This window comes from Spermophilus citellus, assembly GCF_964194105.1.
Source record: "Spermophilus citellus genome assembly, chromosome: 17".
Lineage (NCBI taxonomy): Eukaryota > Metazoa > Chordata > Mammalia > Rodentia > Sciuridae > Spermophilus > Spermophilus citellus.
Window position 1 is genome coordinate 4,676,159 of NC_138199.1, and position 22,977 is coordinate 4,699,135.

Below are 22,977 nucleotides of genomic sequence, written 5' to 3' on the forward strand. Positions count from 1 at the left end.
GGATTTCCAGTTTTCCCAGCACCATTTGTTGAAGAGGCTCCAATACATGTTTTTGGCACCTTTGTCTAGTATAACTGTATTTATGTGGGTTTGTCTCTGTGTCCTCTATTCTGTATCATTGTCTATAATAGTCTATTTTGGTGCCAATACCATGCTATTATTGTTACTATTGCTATGTAGTATACATAGTTTAAGGTCTGGTATTGTGAGGAACCTGTTTCACTCTTCTTGCTAAGGATTGCTTTGGCTATTCTGAGTCTCTTATTTTTCCAGATGAATTTCATAATTGCTTTTTCTATTTCTATGAGGAATGTCATTGGGAATTTTGAGAGAGAGAGAGAGAGAGAGAGAGAGAGAGAGAGAGGGGGGGGGAGAAATTTTTAATATTTATTTTTCAGTTTTTCGGTGGACACAACATCTTTATTTTTTTATGTGGTGCCGAGGATCGAATCCAGCGCCCCGCGCATGCCAGGCGAGCAGGTTACCACTTGAGCCACATCCCCAGCCTGTCATTGGGATTTTGATTGGAACCACATTAAATCTGTATAGTGCTTTTGGTAGTATGGTCATTTTGACAATATTAATTCAGCCTATCCAAGAACAAGGGAGATCTTTCTATCTTCTAAGGTCTTCTTTAATTTCTTTAGTGTTCTACAGTTTTCATTGTAGAGGTCTTTCACTTTTGTTGATTACATTTTGCTACATATGGATTTCCAGTTTTCCCAGCACCATTTGTAGAAGAGGCTAATTTTTTTTTGAGGCTATTATAATGGGGTAGTTTTCCTAGTCTTTCCTTCAGAGGATTCATTATTGATATATAGAATTGCATTTGATTTATGGGTATTGACTTTATATGCTGAAACTTGGCTGAATTCACTTATTAGTTCTAGAAGTTTTCTGGTGGAATTTTTTGGATTCTCTAAGTATAGAATCATGTCATCAGCAAATAGTGATAAAAAGTTTTGAGTTCTTCTTTCCCATCTTTACCCTTTAATTTTGTCTAATTGCTCTGGCTAGAGTTTCAAGGACTATGTTAAATAGAAGTGGTGAAAGAGGGCATCCCTGTCTTGTTCTAGGTTTTAGAGGGAATGCTTTCAATTTTCTCTGTTTAGAATGATGTTGGCCTTGAGCTTAGCATAGGTAGCTTTTTACAATATTGAGATATGTTCCCATTATCCCAATGTAGTATTCTTAAATCCCATTTATTTGTGAAGATCATGGCTTTCAATTTCTAGGGACATATTCATAAAGGCAAGGGCACTCCTTCAAAGCTAATGGCTCTATCATTAACTGAATTTGAAAACTTAGGGGGGGGTTGAAACACCATTTTCCAGGCTCTTTTTTTTGTTGGTACCAGGAATAGAACCCAGAGGTGCTTAACCACTGAGCCACATCCCCAGCTCTTTTTATTTTTGAGACAGTCTCACTAAATTGCTAAGACTGGCTTTGAACTCACAATCCTCCTGCCTCAACTTCCTGAGCTGCTGGGACTACGGCATGAGCCACTGCATTTTTTTTTTTTTTTTTTTTTACTAAAATGGTATGGTGGGCACCACTTGGTGTTGGAGGAGGTGAGTGGCCATCACATGCTCAGGGCAGCTTCTAAGTCTTCAGTGCTTCTGCACACATGGGATTCCAGGCTTGCTCTGGCAAACCTGAGTTACTGCTTTCTGATGGTCACTGAGAAACCTCACTATGGAAAACAGTGACTCATCTTAATTTTGTGCTAAATCAACTGCTATTTTAGTCCAGATTGTAAGACAGGAAGAAAAAAAGGTTTCTCTTTCTTGTAAGAAAGTCTATGCTTCCTCCCTGGATTGGCTGGGAGTGCCATTGAGTGAGCAGCCTAAAGGAAATCCTCATCCACTGGCCTACCTCTGGAGTCCCAGCATTCCTTAGAAACCTGTCTGCTATACTCTAAGGGAGAAGGTCGGAGTTCTAAACTTGAAACTTTAAAATTAGACAATCTGTAGACCCTTGACACAGACAAAGTTCCCATTATTCACCATTTGTTATGCTCCCCTATCTCAGAGCATGTCACCCCCCAGGACCTGCAGTGGCATATACTGATGCAAGAATGGTTATGTTCTAGTAAAGGAGGAAAGCCAGATACAGAGGGCTGCTCATGCCCCCTCCATCACATTTCGTCCTGAGATTCAAACTTCTCCTGCCTCAGTCAAGTGACTTCACATCATAACTTCAGGGTCTCCAATCAATCATCAGAATAGGGAGCACTGCCCTGCTAAGAGGCTACCTACCTCCAAGGAGGCTACTGTACTTTCTGCAAGTTTATGCAAAAAACTTAACAAGCTGATGAACATTTCAGCATCCATAGCGCATATATTCTGCTTACATTTTATTTTAGTTATAGAACAACTGCCCAAACACAATTTTAAAAAACACACACAAACACAAATTTTTATTCCTTCTTTTGTTGCAGAAAATAAATACAACCACATATTCCATATGCTTGTCTATAAAAGCATTTCTAAAAACATCATTTATTTGAGTCAACAGTATAATCTTTTTGGCTTTTCAATTACAGGTATCAGAGTAAATTATTTGAATATTTTTGGACACTTGGCTCAAGCAACTTTGGAAAAAGGCTGTTTGTAGGCTTAAAAATCTTATTCCAAAGTTTTTTTTTTTTTAATAGTTACACTAAAAACAACCACATTTTAACTTATTTAAGAGGAGAATAGTTTTCTTTTATAAAAATTGCTCCCAAAACTCAAATACCCAACCTGACATAAAAAGTTTTGTTTGTCTTCCCAGGAATCCATGGGGAGGGGTGGGGGGAGGAACAGCAGCACAGGATTCCATCAAGTACATCCAGCCCTAACCAGAAGGGTCCTCACAGCATTCATGCCTGTGCTTCCAGTTTGGCCCTTGGGAGTTTTAAAAAGGACAGCCTTTTAGTCATCTAAGCCTATGTTTCTGAAAAGGTAGGACATAGACTCTCCATTGTGAATGCGACGGATGGCTTCTGAGAGGATCATGCTGATATCCACAGTTTTGATCTTGGGACACTGAAGCTTCTGAATTTCATGTGGAATTGTATTGGTAACCACCACCTAAGAATCAAGCGGAAAAACCAAGAGCATCAGAAAGTCAAGTAGCTTCTGGGGCTGGGGGTGTAGCTCAGTGATAAGAGAGCGGGCTTGACGTGTATGAGCCTTGGGTTCCATGCCCAGCACTGCAGAAAAGGAAAAGAACACTAAACAATCGAAAACTAAAAGCTAAGCAGCTTCATGGCTTGATCTGAAAATGTGATGCATTTTCAAATATGTGAGGTCCTACTTAACAGGACGGGGGCGGGGTGGTCTCCCCTCCTTTCAATAAGCTTTCCAATCAACGTGAAGCTATCCGTGTCTCTTGGGTTAAGATTTGATAACTTCACACCTACTAGGATAGTTATGGCTAAAAACACAGATGATAACAAGTGCTGGGGAGGATGTGGAGAAACTGGAGCCCCCTCACTGCTGTTAGGACTCTGAGTTGCTTAAGCTGCTTTAGAAACCTGTCTAGTAGCACCTTAAAAGTTTACATATTAAGTTACCATATAAACTAGCAATCTCTCTCCGAGGAATACAAACCCAGGAGAGCTGAAAACACATCCACACAAAAACTTCTACATCAAGGTTCATAGCAGTATCATTCATAATAGTAAAAAAGTACAAACTGAACTCAAGTCTCCAGCAACTGATGGAGAAACAAAACGTAGCACATACCACAGAATATTATTCAGTCACAAAAAGGAACCAAGTATTGACCCATGCTACAACATGGATGAACCTTGAAAATATTATGCTAAGTAAAGTAGCTAATCTCAAGGGATGACATACTGTATGATCTCACTTCTGTGGTAATCATTACACAATTTTGGATTCTCTAAAAACCATCAGATTGTACACTTTGAGTGAATGAATTCTATGATATTAAAATTTTATGTCACAAAGCTGTGATTTTTTTTAAAAAAGTGGTATTCAAGCTGCTTATAGTCAATGAAATGCAACTTTAACCTATGTTTGAATCCATTTTTAGCACAAATGAGCATCCTCTTGTACCAACTCTCTGTGCCTCAGATTTTGGACATGCCAATGCCCGGGCAAGTGCACCCACATTAACCAGGGCCCATTACCTCATCAATGGCAGACTCTTCAATCAGCAGGGGGGCGTCAGAAGACAGCAAGCCATGAGTCGCCATCACAAAGATCTTATATGCACCTCTTTCCTTCAGGGTCTCTGCTGCAGCAAGAAAGCTGTCGACATCATCGATGATGTCATCCTGTCAAATCACAGGTGGAGCAAAGGGCATATGAACACTTGCAAGGGTGGGCTAGACAACCAATGGAAAGTGGCTGCCTAAGTGTACTGTGACAGATCTTCCGCGTTCAGTTTTAACACATGCAGGTGTCACGTCACCAGGCCCCCACAATGTCCCTCCAGGCCTCTACCACAAGCCGCCTCCTGAACAGCACTATTTCCAGGGCTGCAGTCTCTACACCCTAGGCTCGTTGGGAACAGGGCTGTTTCCATCCCTGTATGTGACTGGCCAGAGCCTTACCCTTTCTTCAATGCAGGTGCTTGAGGTGTGTCTTGGATGATTTTTTAAACTCAGAGGGAAATTGTTTGAAGATGCTTTTTACTCAGGCTGGTATCCAAGGTAATGGAACTGTGCCTCTATCCCTCAGTTTTTTTCTTGCTACTTTTCCTTATTTTCCAAATTTTCTTCACTGAGCATATGAGAAATATGCTTTTTGTATATGCTTTTACAATGGGAAAAACAAATGATGAATGCTGTTTTTAATAATAAGACATCCTGTTAAGTGCTTTCTAATGTATAGACCACAGGTTCCTGGAGTTCTTTTATGGTATCAAGCATTGTCTAGAGTTAAATGAATATTCACGTATTTATTTTACATGTAATACTCTTTTCAGATGTAGACTGATAATAATATGATCAAAAAATACAGATATAACTTAAAAGTTCTATTGGTAAAACAGTATCTTGTGAGACTAAACTGGCAACCATCATGCAAACCAGCAAAGCCGTAGGCATTAACCGAGAGAATTAAAACTGTGTTCACACAGAAGCCCATACAGGAACGTGCATAAGCAGTTTTATTTATAATGCCTGAAAACTAAAATCAGCTCAAATATCCTTCAACAAGCAGTTGAACAATGATACCTACATATCACGAAATACTGCCTAGCAATAAAAAGGAAAAAATTATTAACATACAATATGACTTGGAGCGATCCCAAAGGAATCATGTTAATAAAAGTAAAATCAATCTCAAAAGTTTATAAATTATACATTTCATGCAAAGGACATTATTGAAATAGGAATTATAGAGACTGGGACAGATCAGTGTTAGGTAGGAGTCAGGGATCAGATGGGAGAAGATGAAGGTGCAACCATGATGGGGTGGCATCAAGGAGCTTTGTGACGATGGAATAGCTCTGTACCTTGACTGCAGTGGTGGTTACACACACACACACGCGTGCGCGTGTGCACACAGGACATGTAAGTGGTGCTACCTAATGGTGTTGTGTTTGACCCACAGCACCACAGAAATAAATAAAATGAGCTGTGTGCCTCATGCTACTGTTAATTTCAGGTTGTGTTACTGTATCATAATTCGGCAAGACAGAGGAAGCTGGTTCAGGAGCACAAAGGACCTCCCTGTACCCTTTTCCCCCTACTTCCTATGACTCTATAATTACTTCAGAATAATTTATTATAGCTCTTGCCAATTAAATAATAAATTAACAGAGAGCTGTTACCCTGTACTCGAGATAGATTTTTAATTTGAAAAAGGAACAAACAAAATCACCAAGCACTGAGGAAGACACGGGGCACCCCTTGTGGAGCTGGGAAAATTGTTGCGACCACTTCGGAAATACTGGGCAGCACTAGTAAAGTTGCAAGTGTGCATGCAGCAGGCTCATCAACTCAACCCCAGGCTCCTAGAAATTGACACATGAAACGGGTACTCAGAAACAGGTACAAGAATGTTCAAATATTATTTGGAAATTGAAATTGTTATGCAGACTGTAAAGATAAGTAAGGACAAGGACTGATGATTCTCAGGCTAGTGACAACCTGAGAATGGGAGAAGAAAAAGGCTAGAGAAAGGCCAGGCAAGGATTCCAGGGCACCTCGCTCCACGGCTCTCTCAAGTGGAGCAGTGAGTACCCAGGTGTTCTTTCTAGTCTTTTAAAAACTATCCACACAGGCAGTAAGTATACCCTTTGTGTACATCGGTTTTATAATATGTAAAATGATATGTTTTTGTTTGGTGTATGTGTTTGTGTGTGATGCTGTGAGTGGAACTTGGGGCTTCCTGCATGCTAAATAGGTGTTCTATCATTGAGCTACATCCCCAGCTCCTAGTGTGTGTTTTAAAACAGTTATAATCAACTTTGTTTTGTACTTAACTTACCTGGCTGTATCATCACACATATATGTGCACAGTTAATAAGTCAACAGCATAACAATGGTATATACTACAATTAATAATAATAATAAAAAGGGTCTCCATACCACAATGATGGCAATCCTTCCTCCAACGTCACCAACGACTGTGATCGGGGGCTTTTCTTTAGGAATCAGCACTGGTCAGAATAAAACACATACAGCAAAGTTTCTATATTAAAAAGTAAGACTTCAAGAAGTTAATGTGTCATAATTAAAAAACTCCCCACACACTAGGAAGAAAAGGGAACTTCCCTGATCTCACAAAGAACAACTGGGAAAACCCTATAGCTCACAGGACACTCTAAGGTAGAAGACTCTTGACACTGAAGAGTAAGAACAAGAGAAGGAGCCCCCTCGCATCACTGCCCAACAGCACTGTACTGTCTGAGCTGGCCAGAGCAACTTGGCAAGAAGGAGAATAATAAGAGGAATCCAGATCAGAAGGAAGAAGTAAGCCTCTGGCCATTAGCAGATGATATAATCTTACATACAGAAAATTCCAAATAATCCACCAAAAAAACTACCAAAACCAACATGTGAATTCAGCAAAGGTGGAGAGAATCTGAATAACAAGCAAAAATCAGTGGGTCTCTTCCATTTATTAGCAATGAACAATCTGAATGGAAATTAGGAAGGAATCTCATTTACACCAGTTTTGAAAATAATAAAATACCTAGGAACAAATTCAACCAAGCAGGTGAAAAACTTCTGGAAACTACAAAATCTGGTTGAAAGGAATTTTTAAAGAAAACAATATTCAATACTGTCGAAAGATAAGCAAAAGTGCTGGGGATGTAGCTCAGTTGGCAGAGTGCCTGCCTGGCATGCGTAAGACCCTGGGTTAAATCCTCAGCACTGGCGGGGCAAGCAACAAATGAAACAAGAAATTGGACTTCATCAAAATTAAAACTTGTTGTGCATCAAGGAAGTGAGCCAGGCACAGTGATGCAGGCCTGTAATCCCAGCTACTTGGGAGGCAGGAGAATCACAAGTTCGAGGTCAGCTAAGCAATGTAGTGATACCCTGTCTTGAAAAAAAAAAAAAAGGAAAGGAATTGGGATGTCAGTGCTAGAGGTCCCCTAGGTTCAATCCCTATACTGTGGGTGGGAGAGAGGGTGTGGTGAAAAGATAAGATGACCCACAAAATGGGAGAAAATATTTGCAAACTATGCATCTGATAAGAGTCTTGAATCTGAAATATATGAAAAACTCTTATAACTCAGTAATAAAAGAGTAACAACTCAATTAAAAATTGGACAAAGGATACAAATACTTGGAAAACATGAAGATATGTAACATCATTAGTCATGAGGGAAAAGCAAACCAAAATCACAATAAGATGCTATTTCACACTGATTACAACAGTGATAATAATAATTTTAAAAAATCAGAAAATAAGCACTAAGCATTAGAGATATTGAAACCGTCGTGCATTGCTAACCCTAACCCCAACCATTTTAATGGTACCCTGGGAGTTCCCCCAAAAGTTCAACACAGAATTACCAATTACCAGTCCCATTCCTCAGCATAAACCAAGAGCAAGGGAAGCTTATGTGCCTACGGGAGCTTGTACATGAATGCACAAGGCAGCCTTTTCTCCCAAAGGTGGAAACAACTCAAGTGTCTATGAAATGATGAATGAACAGTGTGACACAGTGACACAATGGAACTCAAGCGCCTTGGGGCAGGATGATTTACAGGCTCTGCTGCCCACATCCTGGAGCAGTGCTGCTGGACTGCCCTAGCTGTAGTTCAGGATGCTCCTCTGGATGCCATGGGCAGTAAACCACGGGGGCATCTCTGTGCAATACATCTCCATGGCTGTAGAGGGTATGTGCCATGAGGCGTGGATGCCTCCACCTAGGTATCAAGGATGCCCCAGAGAGCCTTGGGGCCCAGACAGAAAAGAGGCACAGGGGTGGTGCTGCCATGGAGAGCCAATACTAGGGCAATGCCCAGTGGAGTCATGGGGGCAGGGCTGCCCGAGACCCCACACTGCTAGAGCCACCAGCATGCAGCTCGAGCCTGAGAAGTGGGCGACATGGGAGAAACACTCCATGGGGAGCCACCCAGCAAGGATGTGGGAGTGGGGCCTCCCAGAGCCTTGCAGGCCCAATCCAGCCCCAGTGTGTCAGGAAGGTGGCACTTGGAGTCAGAAACGATTGTTCTGGAGACTTAAGATTTAATGATGCTTACCCTGTTGGGTTTGGGCTTGGTCGGGACCTGTTCCTTCTCTTGTCTGTTTCTTCTTTTTGAAGGGAAATGTACAGCTTAAGTCTGTCCCACCACTAAGTTTGGAAACCTATGACCTGCTTAACTTTGCAGGTTCACATCTGGAGTGAAATTTGCTTCAGATGACTCCCATTCATATGTGAGTAAGACGATTTTGCGTTAGACTTGGGACTTAATGCCAAAACTAAGCTGATTTAACTGGAGTGGACACTGGGCACCATGGGATGGAATGCATGTATTTTACAATGAGGTGGCTGTAAATTCCAGGGGTGGGGTGGGGGTTGAAGGTGAAATGGTGTGCTCTCATGGCTGCATCCCTCCTGATTCATTTTGTTACAGCAGCCTGAGCTAAGACGGGTCGATATACAATCTTGTATGCTGCCTTATTCACTTACATTGCTCAGATTTCCTTGTTTCCAGGTGGAATTGATTATTTCAGGCTGCATAATTAGCCACACTGACACAACATAATTTATTAAGCCCTACTATCCTCTGCTAGATCAATTAAACATGTCCAAAATTTTGCATAAAATATAACACTGTGCTGAATAACTTTTATGAAAAAATAAGCTTTTCACTTTCATTAAAGTACACTCTAGGATATACTGCTGAATGAATGAATGAAATTTCCTAAAGTACCACATGGAGTCTAAAGAGTTTGAACATCTTCCTAGGCCTTGCAATGACAGGATGAACTGCTTTTAGAGGGCTCTACTACTCAGGCCTGCAAAAGTGCATCATTATAGTGCAGCCAGGAAAGGCATGAATCAGCTTTTATGCCAATCCAAAAAACAAAAAGAAAAGTTCACATTAAAAAACAACAAACAAACAAATAGCACAATTCAGTTAGCTATACAATCAGGGGAAAGTGACAGAGATGCTGCAGCACTTACTGGGGATCTCCAAGCTGGGGTGGATGGCAGCCACACTCCTGACCATGGGTGGGGAGTGCCGTCCATCAACCAAGTCTGACTCAGCATCCTGTGCTTCTCCATGAATCACAGCGATTCCCAGGCGCAGGCGCTCTGCAAAAGACTGTGCCCTGAGGAAAAGCATTAGATGCAAAATCAAAACTCATGTAGCACCTGTTCTTTGCCAATGTATTGGTGGGGGGGCATACTGAGGACACAAGTTAGATGCAGTTTTCAAAGGAATAATGAGAATAAAATAACCTCCAGAATATCTGAACCCAGGACTAAGTATGGAGAGACCATAACAGATGTGTCCCTCTGGCTATAGGCACAAATGGTGGGTGGCAGCCTGGTCTTTCCTGCAATCAATCATCTAAGACAGCCTGATTATGTTAGGTGATAGCCTCTCAGCCTCAGTTCCTCTTCTGTCACTACTCATGCCACTTACCTTCCTCTCAGAACCACATGAGACACAGCATATCAAATACTTGTCAAAGTATTATGCATTAATTTTTAAACAGATGTATGAAGTATGATAGAGAGATAAGAAACTGCATGTTTAAAGTGCACAATTTCATAAGTGTTGATGTATGTGTACGCCCATAGAAGCATTAGCATACTGAAGACAATGAACTCTACATCACTGTAGAGCATATTCTTGTGTTTCTTTGTAATAAATTTTTCCTCAGCCCCAGGCAACCAATGATCTGCTAGCACCATACTTTAACCTTTTCTAGAATTTAAGTGGAATTCTGCAGTATGTATTCTGTTGTCTGACTTCTTTCACTTAACATAATGCTTTGGAGATTCATGTTAAATTGTCTTTATCAAGAGTTCACTCCTTCTTTTCAATGCCGAGTAATACTTCACTGTATGAATATATTGCAGCTTAACCATTTACTTTGTGATAGATTTTGGGTTGCTTCCAGCTGTTTTAGCAAATGAAGGTGATAAGAACATTCATGGACAGACCTCTGTATAGACATATACTTTCATTTCTCTTAGGTAATACCTAAGAAAGGAATGGCTGGATCACATAGTAACAATATATTTAACTCTTTGAAAGACGACCAACCTGTTTTCCAAAGTAGTTATACCATATTACATTCCCATGAGCAGTACTGAGAGTTCCAATTCCTCCACATCCTCAGCAATACTTGATATGGCCAGTCATTTAATACAATCCATTCCAAAGGTGTGTGGTGGTACATCATGCTGGTTTAATTTGGAATTTCCTAATGGCATTCAGCATCTTGTCATGTTCTTACCTGCCATCCATATATATTTTTTGCTAAAGAATTTGTTTACCCCTTGCCAGTTTTTTAATAGGTTGTTTGTTCCCTTGTGAAGTTTTGAGAATTCTTTGATTTCTGGGTGCAATTCTTTATCAGATACGGGCTCTACAAATAATTTCTTCCAATCTGTACGTTCTCCTTTCATTTTCTTAATGTCTATTGGAATCTGATATTCTGTAGATTTCCTTGTTTCCAGACAGTCTTGATGATTTTAGTCGGTATAATTAGCTCTACTGACCCAACATAATTTACCATGCTCTGTCCTCCACTAAACCACCTATTTTGCGTGAAATATAACACTATGGTGAATAGCTTTTTAAAATGAAAACTTTTTGCTTATGTTAACATACACTCTAGGATACACTAGGATACTCTAGGATATGACCAACTTTTTTCTCTCATGAACTGAGTTTTTGGTGTCATATCCAAAAATATATTTGCCTAGGAAGTGGGGATGTAGCTTAGTAGTACGGTACTTGCCTAGTGTACGTGAGGTCCTTGGATTCAATCCCTTGTTACCTAGCCCACTGCCCCCCACCCCCCCCCAAAAAAAAAAGAAAAGAAAAAAGAGTAACAGCAAACTATAGACATCTTGCCTCATTCTTGATCTTAGGGGAAAACTGATCAATCTTTCAGTAGTAAGTGTGATGCTGGCCGTCAGTTTTTCAGATTCTCTTAAAAGTTTTCATCAGGAATAGAACTTAATTATCCCATTCAAATAGAGTTGAATTATGCCAAAAGCTTTTTGAGTCTAAGATAATGATGCAGTTTATCTTTTTTAGTTTGTTAACATGGTGAACTACATTTATTGAATTTTTAAAAATGTTAATCTAACCTTATGTTCCTGGGATGAACTTCAAATGGTTAGGATGCACTGAACTTTTTATATATTGTTGGATTCAATTTGCTAAAATGTTGCTTAGGATTTTTACAACTATGGTCATAAGGATATCAATCTGTAGTTTTCTTTTCTTGTATGTCTGTGTCTAGTTTTCCTATCAGGGTAATGATGGCCTCAAAGAATGAGCTGGAATCTTTCATCTTCTGTAACAGTTCAAGTAGAATTAGTATTCTTTCTTTCTTAAGTGATTGGTAGAATTCACCACTGAAATCTGGGCCTCAGAATTTTCTCTTTTGGGGATCTGGGGGTGTAGCTCAGTGGCAGAGCAACTGTCTACTGGGTTGCATCTCCAAAAAGGCAAAAAAGGAATTTTCTTTGTAAAGGTTTTCACTTCACTTTCCTCAGTAAAGTATAGGCTATTCACGTTACCTGGTTCTTCTTGAGAAGGTTTTGGTAGTTTGTCTTTCAAGCAATTTGTCCATTTCACCTAAGTTGCAGATTTACTGGAATAAATTTAATATAGTATTCTCTTATTATCCTTTTAATACCTGTAGTTTGTGGTATCTCTCATTTCCAGTACTGGAAATCTTTATTCTTTCTCCTGACTGACTGGATAAGGTCTCATCAATTTTACTCTCAAAGAACTGGCTTTCAGGTTTCATTGATTTTCTCTACTGTTTATTTTCTATTTTACTGATTTGTGCTTTAATTTTATTATTTTCTTTCTTATGCTTACTTTGTTTTTTCCCCCTCTACTACTACTTCTTGGGTGCTGAGGATGGAAACCAGGGTCTTGCACGCCGAGCAAGTTTGCTACCACTGAACTAGATCCCAAGCCCCTCTTGTTTTTTATTTGCTTTTCTTTTTCTAGAAAGTCTCTTAAGGTAGAATCTGAGATCACGATTTGAGATCTTCTTTTCTATTACAAGTGTTTAGTCCTACAAATTTCTCCCTAAGTAGAGTTTTTATCACAAATTTTGATGTGCTGTGTTTTCATTTTCATTCAGTTCTAAATACTTTCTGATTTCCTTCTTGATTTCTTCTTCAACCCATGTGTTATCCAGAAGTGAGTTAGTTATCACATACTCAAGACTTCTATTATTAGAATTATTCTTAATTCCAGTGTGGCCACAGAACTTATTTTGTATGTCTTAAATCATTACTAATTTGAAGCCGTTTTTCATGTCCCAGAATATTGGCCTTAGTAATATATGTGTGCTCAAAAAGAATGGATCTTCTGCGTCCCTGGATGGAGTGTTCTAAACTGTGGAGTAGAGCCCCCTGGTTGACAGGATCTTTCAAGTCCTCTGCAGCCTCACTGATTGTCTACTTGTTTTATCTACTATTGTCAGAGAAGAAATGGAATTGCTGATAATCATCTTGGACAAATCAATTTCTCCTTGTAGTTATTGAGGTTGGCTTCATACATTTGAAGCTATGTTCCCAGTTCATAATGTTTAGGATTATCACAAATTCTTGAACAATTAAGCCCTTTTTTCAGCTATATTCTTTGCTCTAGTTGGTTTGATATCAATGTAGCCAACCCCATTTTTCCTTAAAAAAATTAGTCTTACTATGACATATAATGTTCTATATTTTTTCTCTTAACCTATGTCCTCCTCCTCACTATCTTGTGCCCTGCTTCATTAGGTCCCCAGCCACAGCATGTCCACCTCCCCAACTTGCCAGATTCCTGAGCATAATACTGGGTTTCACTTTGTCTTCCAACCCCAACAACCTAGTACACAGCAAATATTCACGTCTTAAGGACACAATGAGTTCTCCCAGTTTTGGTTTTCCAACACCAAAAATTCAAAACATGCTCTTATCTAACAGTTTACAAGAATAGCTAAAAACAAAAAAGAAAAAATGTAGATTATACCAAATTCTCATCAGTATTATCAACACAAGACACATCCAAGGCATTTCCACACACATGAAGAGCAAAGCCCTGGAAAATGCAAAATCCTGTCCTCTAGAGGGACAGAAGTCTCACCTCTGTCAGGTTTCCTATGTGCACTAAAGAAAGCTTGGTTACAGTGTTAAGTCAAGGAATCAACTTCAGGCTTAAATCATTCTACTTCAAGATAAAGTTAAATTTTGCTTCTTTCAGTAGAAAGCATAACATTTTTACCATAGCACATGTAGTTTAACCTTTCCGTGGTATTAAAAAAATCTCAACTGTATATAAGTAAATATCCATTGGTCTGGTCCTACCCATGAGGAATCTGATTTATATTTCTAAGAAAAGGATGATAAAGACTTCATGGAAGCAGGTCTGTACCACATAATCAATATAAAAGTGTGTGTGTGTGTGTGTAGAATAACTATTTAGGAAAAGTGAGTCAAATGAAGAAATTTACCAAAAATTTTTAAATATCCCAAAATTTAAGGTTTAGTATTCAGGGGCTGGGGATGTGGCTAACTGGTGGAGCACTTGCTTAATATATGCAAGGCTCTGGGTTAAATCCCCAGCAATGTTTAAAAAAAAAAAAGAACAAATATATTTAGTACTCATCTAATCCCTTCCTACAAACAAATTCAAGCCAGTTTTAAAAGAAATTCTTAGAGGAAAAAACTTCAGTCAAATACAATGGCAGCCTCTGCAGGAAAGTTTGGTACCACATAGATTAGCTCCTCCTTCACTTTTAAGACTGGCTTTTCAAACAAAAGACCACAGAAGCCCCAACCAAAGTCCACTCTCCAGCCAGAGGACTAAGAAAAGGGCAGCCTGGTGAGTGAGACCACCTGTGGAAAAGAAGGGCCTCCTCCTAGCCAAACACCACAGAATAACTCGCAGCCTGTGTCTCAGTGCTCTGGCTTAGGAGAAGTTCATGAAGGGATTGGCATCCCCCTCAGGGTAATGAGTGCCCAGCCTGCCAGTGTCTGTGGACAGCAAAACCTGAACTTCCACCCCCATTCAGCAGCGGAGAATGGCCTTCCCAATCTGTCTGGTCAGGTGGGAAACCTCAACTTCTCTCCTCAACCCAGTAACAAGTCCCATAACCTCCCCAACCATTTTCTCTGCCAGAGTCAATAAGAGATCAGCAAAAAATCAGGTTTTACAAAAGATCCAGACATAAAGATAGATGCAAATATCCAGGTTCTAAAAGAAAATCACTCACACCAGAAGTCAGGAAAATCTCAACATGAATGAAATCAGCCAATTAACACATGCTAACACCAAGAGGACAGACAGGCTAGAATTATATGATGACAACTTAAAGCTTCCATCAAAATAATATGACAGGGGCTGGGGTATAGCTCAGTTGATAGAATTCTTGCCTCCCATGCACAAGGCCCTGGGTTCAATCCCCAGCACCACATACACACACACACACACAAACACGACAAGGAATAATTATGGCATGCTTGAAAGCAATGGAAAAATCAGAAAGCCTATGCAAAGTAATAGGTGTCAGCAAAGAACTAGAAAATATATTAAAAAATAATTTTAGGAGTTTAAAAATATAACCTGTGACTGGGAGTTAGTGGTAGGTTAGTGGTAGGGTGTGTGCTTAGCATGCTGGAAGCCCTGGGTTCTATCCCCAGCACCAAAAAACAAACAAAAAACAACTATTAAATTAAAAAGCTGTTTTGACCTCAACTGAACTGATAGCTGCTGTCCCCAGCAGCCACCAGATGCTTGGCAGAAAAGCATTTAGCAGGAACTCTCCCAGACTTGTGAATACCATGAAGGAAATCAGGCCTGCAACACTGACACAGGCCACGTGAACAAGCCTTGAGGACAGATACTGAGTCAAACAAGCCAGTCACAGAGGGCCACGCACTGAGATTCCATTTATGAAATATTCAGCACAGGCAAATCGAAACAGGCAGAGATGGAGGGAAGTAAGGGCAGGGAATAATTGTGTAATGGGCACAAGGTGTTTTTGTGGGATGATGAAAAAGTTTTATAATTGGAGGCAGGTGGTGGTTGCACAACATGTAAATGCATCAAATGCTAGCAAACTGTAACCTTCAAAATGGTTACTGTCCGCCCTCTGTATCCACAGGTTCTACATCCACATCCATGGACTCAATCAAGGACTGAAAACATTTGAGGAAAAAAAAATGCATCTGTACTGAACATGTAGACTTTTTCTTGTCATTTATTTTAACTATTTACATAGCATTTACATTGTATTAAGTTTTAACCATATGTAATTCAGACATAATTTAAAGAATACAGGAGGATGTAGCATAGGTCGTATTCAAATACTATGCCATTTCACATAAGGAACTTGAGCATCTGTGGATTTTGGTATCAAAGGGCTGTCCTGGAACTAATCGCCTGCAGATAGCAAGGGACAATTATATATCATGTGTTCCTCAGAAGCATGAAAATCAAAGAAAAATAAATAAAAATCAGCCTTTAAACAAATGTTTAGAAAAGCTATTTGAAATGTTTATATTCTGAAATGCATCAAGATTTCCTACAACTTAATCAAATGGACAAGAAAAGACCCAATGATAAAGCTTACAGAAGGTATGTGGGGTGGTGACACAGGCCTGGATATGGTTAGGAGGTAGGCCATAGAATGGGGTCTCATAATTGTTTTGGCCCAACACCAATTTATTTTTTTTTTAAATATACTAAGTGTATACACTGTCAGGCTTAATTGATAATATCAAACAACTTATCTGTAAGATTTATGAAATCATGGCTTACTAAGAACCACACTCATTCTTTAATATTAACAGCACCTGGGCCCAGTGTGGAGGTACTTTATGTCTTCTATCACGCCACAGGACTCAATAGATCCACAGAGATAAGATATTCAATTGGAAAATCATTTTAGAAGACCTTTTTTTTTTTTTAAAGGAAAAAAGCCTTTATTCCTACCTGTGCTTTTGTTCTTTCCCTCTCCAATGGACTGGCTTCTCTAGAAAATAATGCCACACGAAATTCTGTCATCCAAAATCCAATTTTAAGTACTATAGCCCTGACTCAGCACTTACTGCAGGCTAAACATAACTCAGTACAGACTCAGGGCTGCCCACTCTGTATAGCTCAGGGTGTTTGTTTCTTAAAACGTTACCTTTTAACATGTGCAAACAAGTGGCCTCTCAACTGGATACAGTTCTGTTAATAAATCACTTAGTTCTTTGAATAAGAGGCAGCAAACAACCACAAGGTATATTCACCAGTATTTTAAGTGGCAGACTTAAAGACCCATAAGTGCTTGCCCATCTGGAAGGGAAGGAGGTGCTAATTAGTATTCCCCAGACCTGGATGGCTTTGCTCAAGAAATATGACTGGCAGTCACAGGCTGGGATGGGTGGGGTGAGGTGGAGAAACTGAGTTGGCAGGATAATCTTAAAATCAGTACATGGAAGAGAAAGAAGGGTTTCTAGGGGTACTACTGACATCTGGTTGGGAACTCCTGGGAGTTGATCAAAACCATCCTCAGAAGCCAAACCAAGGACAGGTATGAGGTCCCACCTACCTCTTGGCCGAGGCTGGAGACTTGGCCACGATGACTGCATTCCTGTAATCTGGGATCTGTGATAGACAAGAGTTTGGGGATTATCACCATGTCTCTAAGAGGTCATGCTGACAGTCAGTGAAAAAGAAGGTTCCTAAAGACTCAAACTGGGGGCTGGGGATGTGGCTCAAACAGTAGCGCGCTCGCCTGGCATGCGTGCGGCCCGCTTTCGATTCTCAGCACCACATACCAACAAAGATGTTGTGTCCGCCGAGAACTAAAAAATAAATATTAAAATTCTCTCTCTCTCTTTCTCTCTCTCCCTCTCTCACTCTCTCTTTAAAAAAAAAAAAAAAGGACTCAAACTGTCCTCTGATTCCTTGGAAGTTTTGCAAAAAGAGAAGTTCAAAACGAAGTCTTTTTTGGAAACTAAAGGAATTCCTACCTACTAAGGTGTGAGACTCAGAGATTCCTTTTAAGAGAAAAATAGGATAATCAGTGATTAGCTCACATATTTACACCGACAAATAACTGATATAAAGAGGCTTCTATAAAGTCAACAGAAAATCCTCTCATGATTCCCAATTACATGCAGTTTCACAGTACAAGTAGGATAGTCACTCAATTCAAATCAAAGTTAACTGTCAAATTTCAAATTACTGTGGTCCAGAGATGACTGTTCCAACATACTGTAGTCACTACCTGCCGAATGAACCAATTTGGGAAAGGAAAATCAGCCCTGTACTATTTTAAAAAGAGCCTAAAACCAAAAGCAAACTAACAAAACCAATTAAAGTATCAACCCCACTTATGGTGGGGTTCCTGAGGGACTAAACTCATGGGAACTTCACCACTGAACTATGTCCCCAGCCCTTTTTTCTATTTTTTATTCTGAAGCAAGTGTGAGACTTGTTGCCAAGGTTGACTTTGTCTCATCAAACATCATCTTCATGCAATCTTCCTGCCTCAGTCTCCCAAACTGTTGGAATTACAGGCATGTGCTATGGTACCCTACCTGAAATCTTTTTAATGTTGAAAACTGATGTAATATGTGCTAGTGATGTAGTGATGATTAGAGTCAAAGATGTACCCATTTTCAAGGTCTAAGTGCATAGAAGATAAATTAAAAAAATTTTTTTTTTAAATTTTTGTACCAGGGATTGAACTCAGGGGCTCTCCACCACGGAGCCACATCCCCAAACCTATTTTGTATTTTATTTAGAGACAGGGTCTTACTGAATTGCTTAACGCCTCACTGTTACTAAGGTTGGCTTTGAACTTGAGATCCTCCTGCCTCAGCCTCTCAAGCCGCTGGGATTACACCTGTGCCCAGTTTATAAACTGTTTTGAAAATAAGTTGCAGTTTGTTTCTAACTTCAACTTAGCAATATTTTCAAATTATGTTCTTCCCATTGTTTCCTTTCCTTTCCTTTCTTTCTTTCTTTTTTTTTTTTGGTAGTACTAGAGATTGAACCCAGAGGAGCTTTACCATTGAGTTATTTCCAGACCTTTTCATTTTTAAGACAGGGTCTAAGTTGCCCAAGCTTGTCAAGAATTTGTGATCCTCCTATCTTTGTCCCCCATGTTGCTAGGATTATAGCGTGTACCACTGTGCCTGGCTTCCAGTGTTTTCTTGTTCTCACAATTATACCAGTCGGTTTTAATATCAGCAGTAATAACACCTAACACACTGTATGATGCCTACCATATGAGAAACTTTGTAAATGAACAAAAAATTGATTCACATAAGGATACACAGGTGCATCTGTCATGAGCACATGGATCAGTGCATCCACAGGAAAGCCTAGCTCTTCCCGTGCTCTCAGGAAGGAAGGCAGAAAAACATATTTTCACTTGGGCACTTCTTTATTTTTTTGGAATTCATTTGAAATGATCTCATGTATTTCCTTATCTCATCAAACATCATCAACTAGCAAAAACCTACTCTAGAGAAGATATACCAAGGAAACCATTAGTAAAACAAATAAAAAGACTCCAATCAAAACATGCCTATTGTCTCTTCCAAGGTTACACAGGAAATCATACAGTTGAAGGAGGAACAGTTGTGATGAGAAAGAACAAGAAATCTAGGAGGAAGAAGTCATTATGGTGTAAATGAGAAGTTTAGGAGCTGGTTGAATGGTAGAAATAAGCCAGCTTAAGAAAAACAACCTGAGATGACTGAGCCAAGGCCTTTTCTCCGTATGTTACATATAAGTATGCAAACACAAACAAAAGAAACAACAAGTCACAGCAGGGATAGTAGTGCACACCTGTGGTCCCAGCTATCCAGGAGGGTGAGGCAAGAAGACCAGTTATTTGAGCCTAGGAGTTTGGGACCAGTCTGGGAAACATAGCAAGACCCCATCTCCAAAATAAACCAACAAACAAATGGGAGGAGAGAAGAAATTATAGTCTATATTATCTTCTGAATCAGCACTTTAATTTTTTGGGGGTATACAACATGAAATAAAGTAAGTAGTTATTACAGATTTTTCTCTTTCCAAAATTCTTGAGTCATTTTCACTATGAGGGCCTAAACTGATAGTTGGAATGTAGGGAAGGCCCCAAATCTTATAGTAAAAATGTGGTTTTTTTTGAGGTCAATAAACTGCTATCTTTTAAGTATAGTATTGTAAAAGGAAGTTATTTGGAAAAGTTACTGAAGAAATAATTCATGTGAGACAAACAGTTCCTAAAATAAAAATCTTAAGTACAATACAAACCAAAATTTAAAAGGCTTCTAAAGTAAAAAGTCACAAAGTGCTCTTATGTCAAAGAATAACAAATATGACTAATAAAATTACACAAATCTGATTTACCCAATAGTGAAAGGGTGGTTCAACTTGAGAAAAATAAATTTAATACACTACATTAACAAAATAAAGGGATTCTCAGTGCGAGCTCGCACACGCGCACACACACACACACACACACACACAAACAGAATTAATAAAGGAGGAAAACGTAAAATTATTTAAATACAGAAAAAGCATTTGACAAATCCAATACCTTTTCATGATAGAAGACTCAGAAAAACCAGGAATTGCAGGGAATTTACCTGATATGATAAAGAGTATTTATGAAAAACCCATAGCCAACATCAGACTCAATGGTGAGTGAAAGCGTTTACCCTTAAGTTCATGATTGAAACAAGAATAACACTTTCACTACTTGTGTTTAAAATGCACTGAAAATTCTACCTGGAAATATCAGGCATGAAAAGGAAATGAAAAAAACTCAAATTGGAAAGGAAGAGGTCAAACTAATTCCATTTGTAAGTGACCTGTTCTCATACGAAGAAAACAATAAAGAATACAACCTCCACCCCCTGAAAACCCACAACAAACTACTACAGCTAAAAAATGAATGTTGCAGAACTGCAGGGTACAAGAGCAACATGCAAGTATCAGTAGTGTTCCTATATTCCACCAACGGACACTCCAACAAACAAACAAAATTCTACTTACAGTAACATCCAAAAACGAACAAACTTTGGAATAAATTTAACTTAGGCTAGAAAGTGAAAGACTTATACACTGAAGAAACTGATATCTAAATACATGGAAAGAAATGTTTGTACTCATAGGTGGAAGATTAAATATTAAGATGGCAATACTGTCCAAAATGATTCACAGATTTAATACAATCCCCATCAAAATTTGAGATATGGCTTATGATTGCAAATCAAGCAAGGTTAAGTCACCATGAGGCCTAAATGATTTCGTCTTCTTGGAGATTCTTCACATCTCCTTTCCAATTTAATTCAATAACAGATGTAATACTGGAGGTGAGGTCATGTATGGATTCTGTATTACAGTCTAGAACTAATGCTGTTAAAATACATTTAGATAGGAAGAATCCAGTGGAGAAAGGTGGGTAGGGAAAGTTTTGAAGCTCTATTGTGAATTACAAAGTGAAGGCAATGTATTTTATTTACGTATTTATTTATTTATATTATTTGCGATTTTTAGATATACATGACAGTAGAGTGTATTTTGACGTATCATACATACAAGGAATGTAACTTCCTATTCTTGTGATTGTACGTGATGTGGAATTACACTGGTCATGTATTCATGTATGCACATAGGAAAGTTATGTCTGATTCATTCTACTGTCTTTCCCATTCCCACCCTCCCTCCCTTCCCTTCATTCTTCTTTGAAGTAAAGGCAAAGTGATTTTAGAAAAATTATTCTATATAGAATTTTTCTGGTTATAATCTGTTCAAAATATAACTGCTTCTGCTTTGTTTTAATCTGGGCTAGGAGAGAGGTGGGTTGACAGGGTTAAGACAAACGAAAACCATACTTCGTTGCAGGTATTCTGGTGCAACGAATGAGCTTCACCTCTGATCTTCCTACTTTTAGTAACCCAAATGATAGAATTTAGAGCTCTTTCATAAAATATTTTGGAAACAAAGAACGTTTCATTGACAGTGATTCTAATATTCAGGTAATCAAACCTGATTTTTGCGATGAATACTTGAACAAAACTCAACATGTTTCTGTAACAGATTGGTACGGAACAAGGATTAGTAGTTTATTTTCAATCCTTGAGTCATTCAAATGGATCAGTTAGAATTTTCCAGGGTAATAATGGCCTGTTAATATTGCCTGGAATAAACAAATGATTTCAACATAAAAAAGAAAAAAATTGAGATAAACAGAAAAGCTAATTTGCATAAACAGAAAAGCTAGTTCTCAAATTTATATGGAGGCACAAGCTTTAAAGAGACAAAACAATCTTGAAAAAGAACAAAATTGGGGAACTCCTAATTCCCAATATGAATCAAAACTGAGCGTGGTATTGGCAAAAGAGAAGCGTAAAGACCAACTTCAGAGTTCACAGGTAAACCAAACATCTATGGTCAATTGATTTTTGACCATAAGGTGCTAAAGCCATTCAGTGGGCAGAAGAATAATTTTTAATAAATGGTGCTGGACAATTGGATATCCACATACGAAAGAATGAGTGTGAATGCCCATCTCACAACATATATGAAGAATAACTCAAAATGGTTAAGACTTACACCGAAGAGCTAGAACTGTGAGATGTTTAGAAAACAGGGACATATCTTGATAACCTTGGATTGACAGTATATATTTTTTAAAGACAACAAAAACATAAGTAATAATAAAACCTGGACACATGCCTATAGTCCACATGACTATAGTCCCAGTACTGGGGAGGCCAAGGCAAGAGGATAGATTGCTTGGGTCTAGGAGTTTGAGACTACCAGCCTGGGCAACACAGTGAGACACTGTCTCAAAAAACAAACAAACAAACAAACAAACAAACGCCATAAATTTGATCCTAGTATTCGAGGGAAAAAAAAAAAGAAATAGATCAATAAAAAATAGTTAAACAAACTTTATCAAAATTATAAACTTTTGTGCATCAAGGGACACTATCAGGAAAGTGAGGCAATCTGCAGAATGGGTGAAATACTTGAAAATCTTCTACCCAATATAGAGTCTGGTATTCACCAAGTTCAATGGCATTACTTGTTAGGGGATGCAAATCAAAATCACAATATCACTTCACACCCACCAAGATGGCTATAACCAAAAAATAACCAGAAATAAATGGTAAGAACCACCACATATTCCTGGCTAAGTGAAAGAAGCCAGACAAGAGGATAAACTCTATAATTCCATTTATATGAAATCTCTAGAACAAGCAATCCCTGGAGACAGGAAGCAGATTAGTGGTTGCCAGGCAACGGGGGCAAAGGGGTGGGTAGGTGAAATGGGGTTACTTAATGGGTTCAGGGTGTTCTGG

General features: G+C 38.9%; 1 protein-coding gene across 5 annotated transcripts in view; it reads right to left on the reverse strand.

Annotated features, from left to right (window-relative positions):
- Positions 1-654: 654 nt before the first annotated feature.
- Positions 655-22,977, reverse strand: part of PRPSAP2 (phosphoribosyl pyrophosphate synthetase associated protein 2) — a 39,170-nt gene continuing 16,847 nt past the window's right edge. For 3 of the 5 annotated variants that reach the window (XM_081270105.1, XM_081270103.1, XM_081270104.1), the window contains 5 exons: positions 17,214-17,269; positions 9,610-9,758; positions 6,551-6,621; positions 4,142-4,288; positions 662-3,074 (listed from right to left, as the gene is read on the reverse strand). In XM_081270105.1, the coding sequence (XP_081126231.1) occupies positions 2,916-3,074; positions 4,142-4,288; positions 6,551-6,621; positions 9,610-9,758; positions 17,214-17,269 (582 nt within the window). In that variant the 3' untranslated portion in view covers positions 662-2,915. Of the gene's footprint in view, positions 3,075-4,141; positions 4,289-6,550; positions 6,622-9,609; positions 9,759-17,213; positions 17,270-22,977 lie in introns of all 5 variants that reach the window. The other 2 variants (XM_081270107.1, XM_081270106.1) reach the window with 2 other exon arrangements.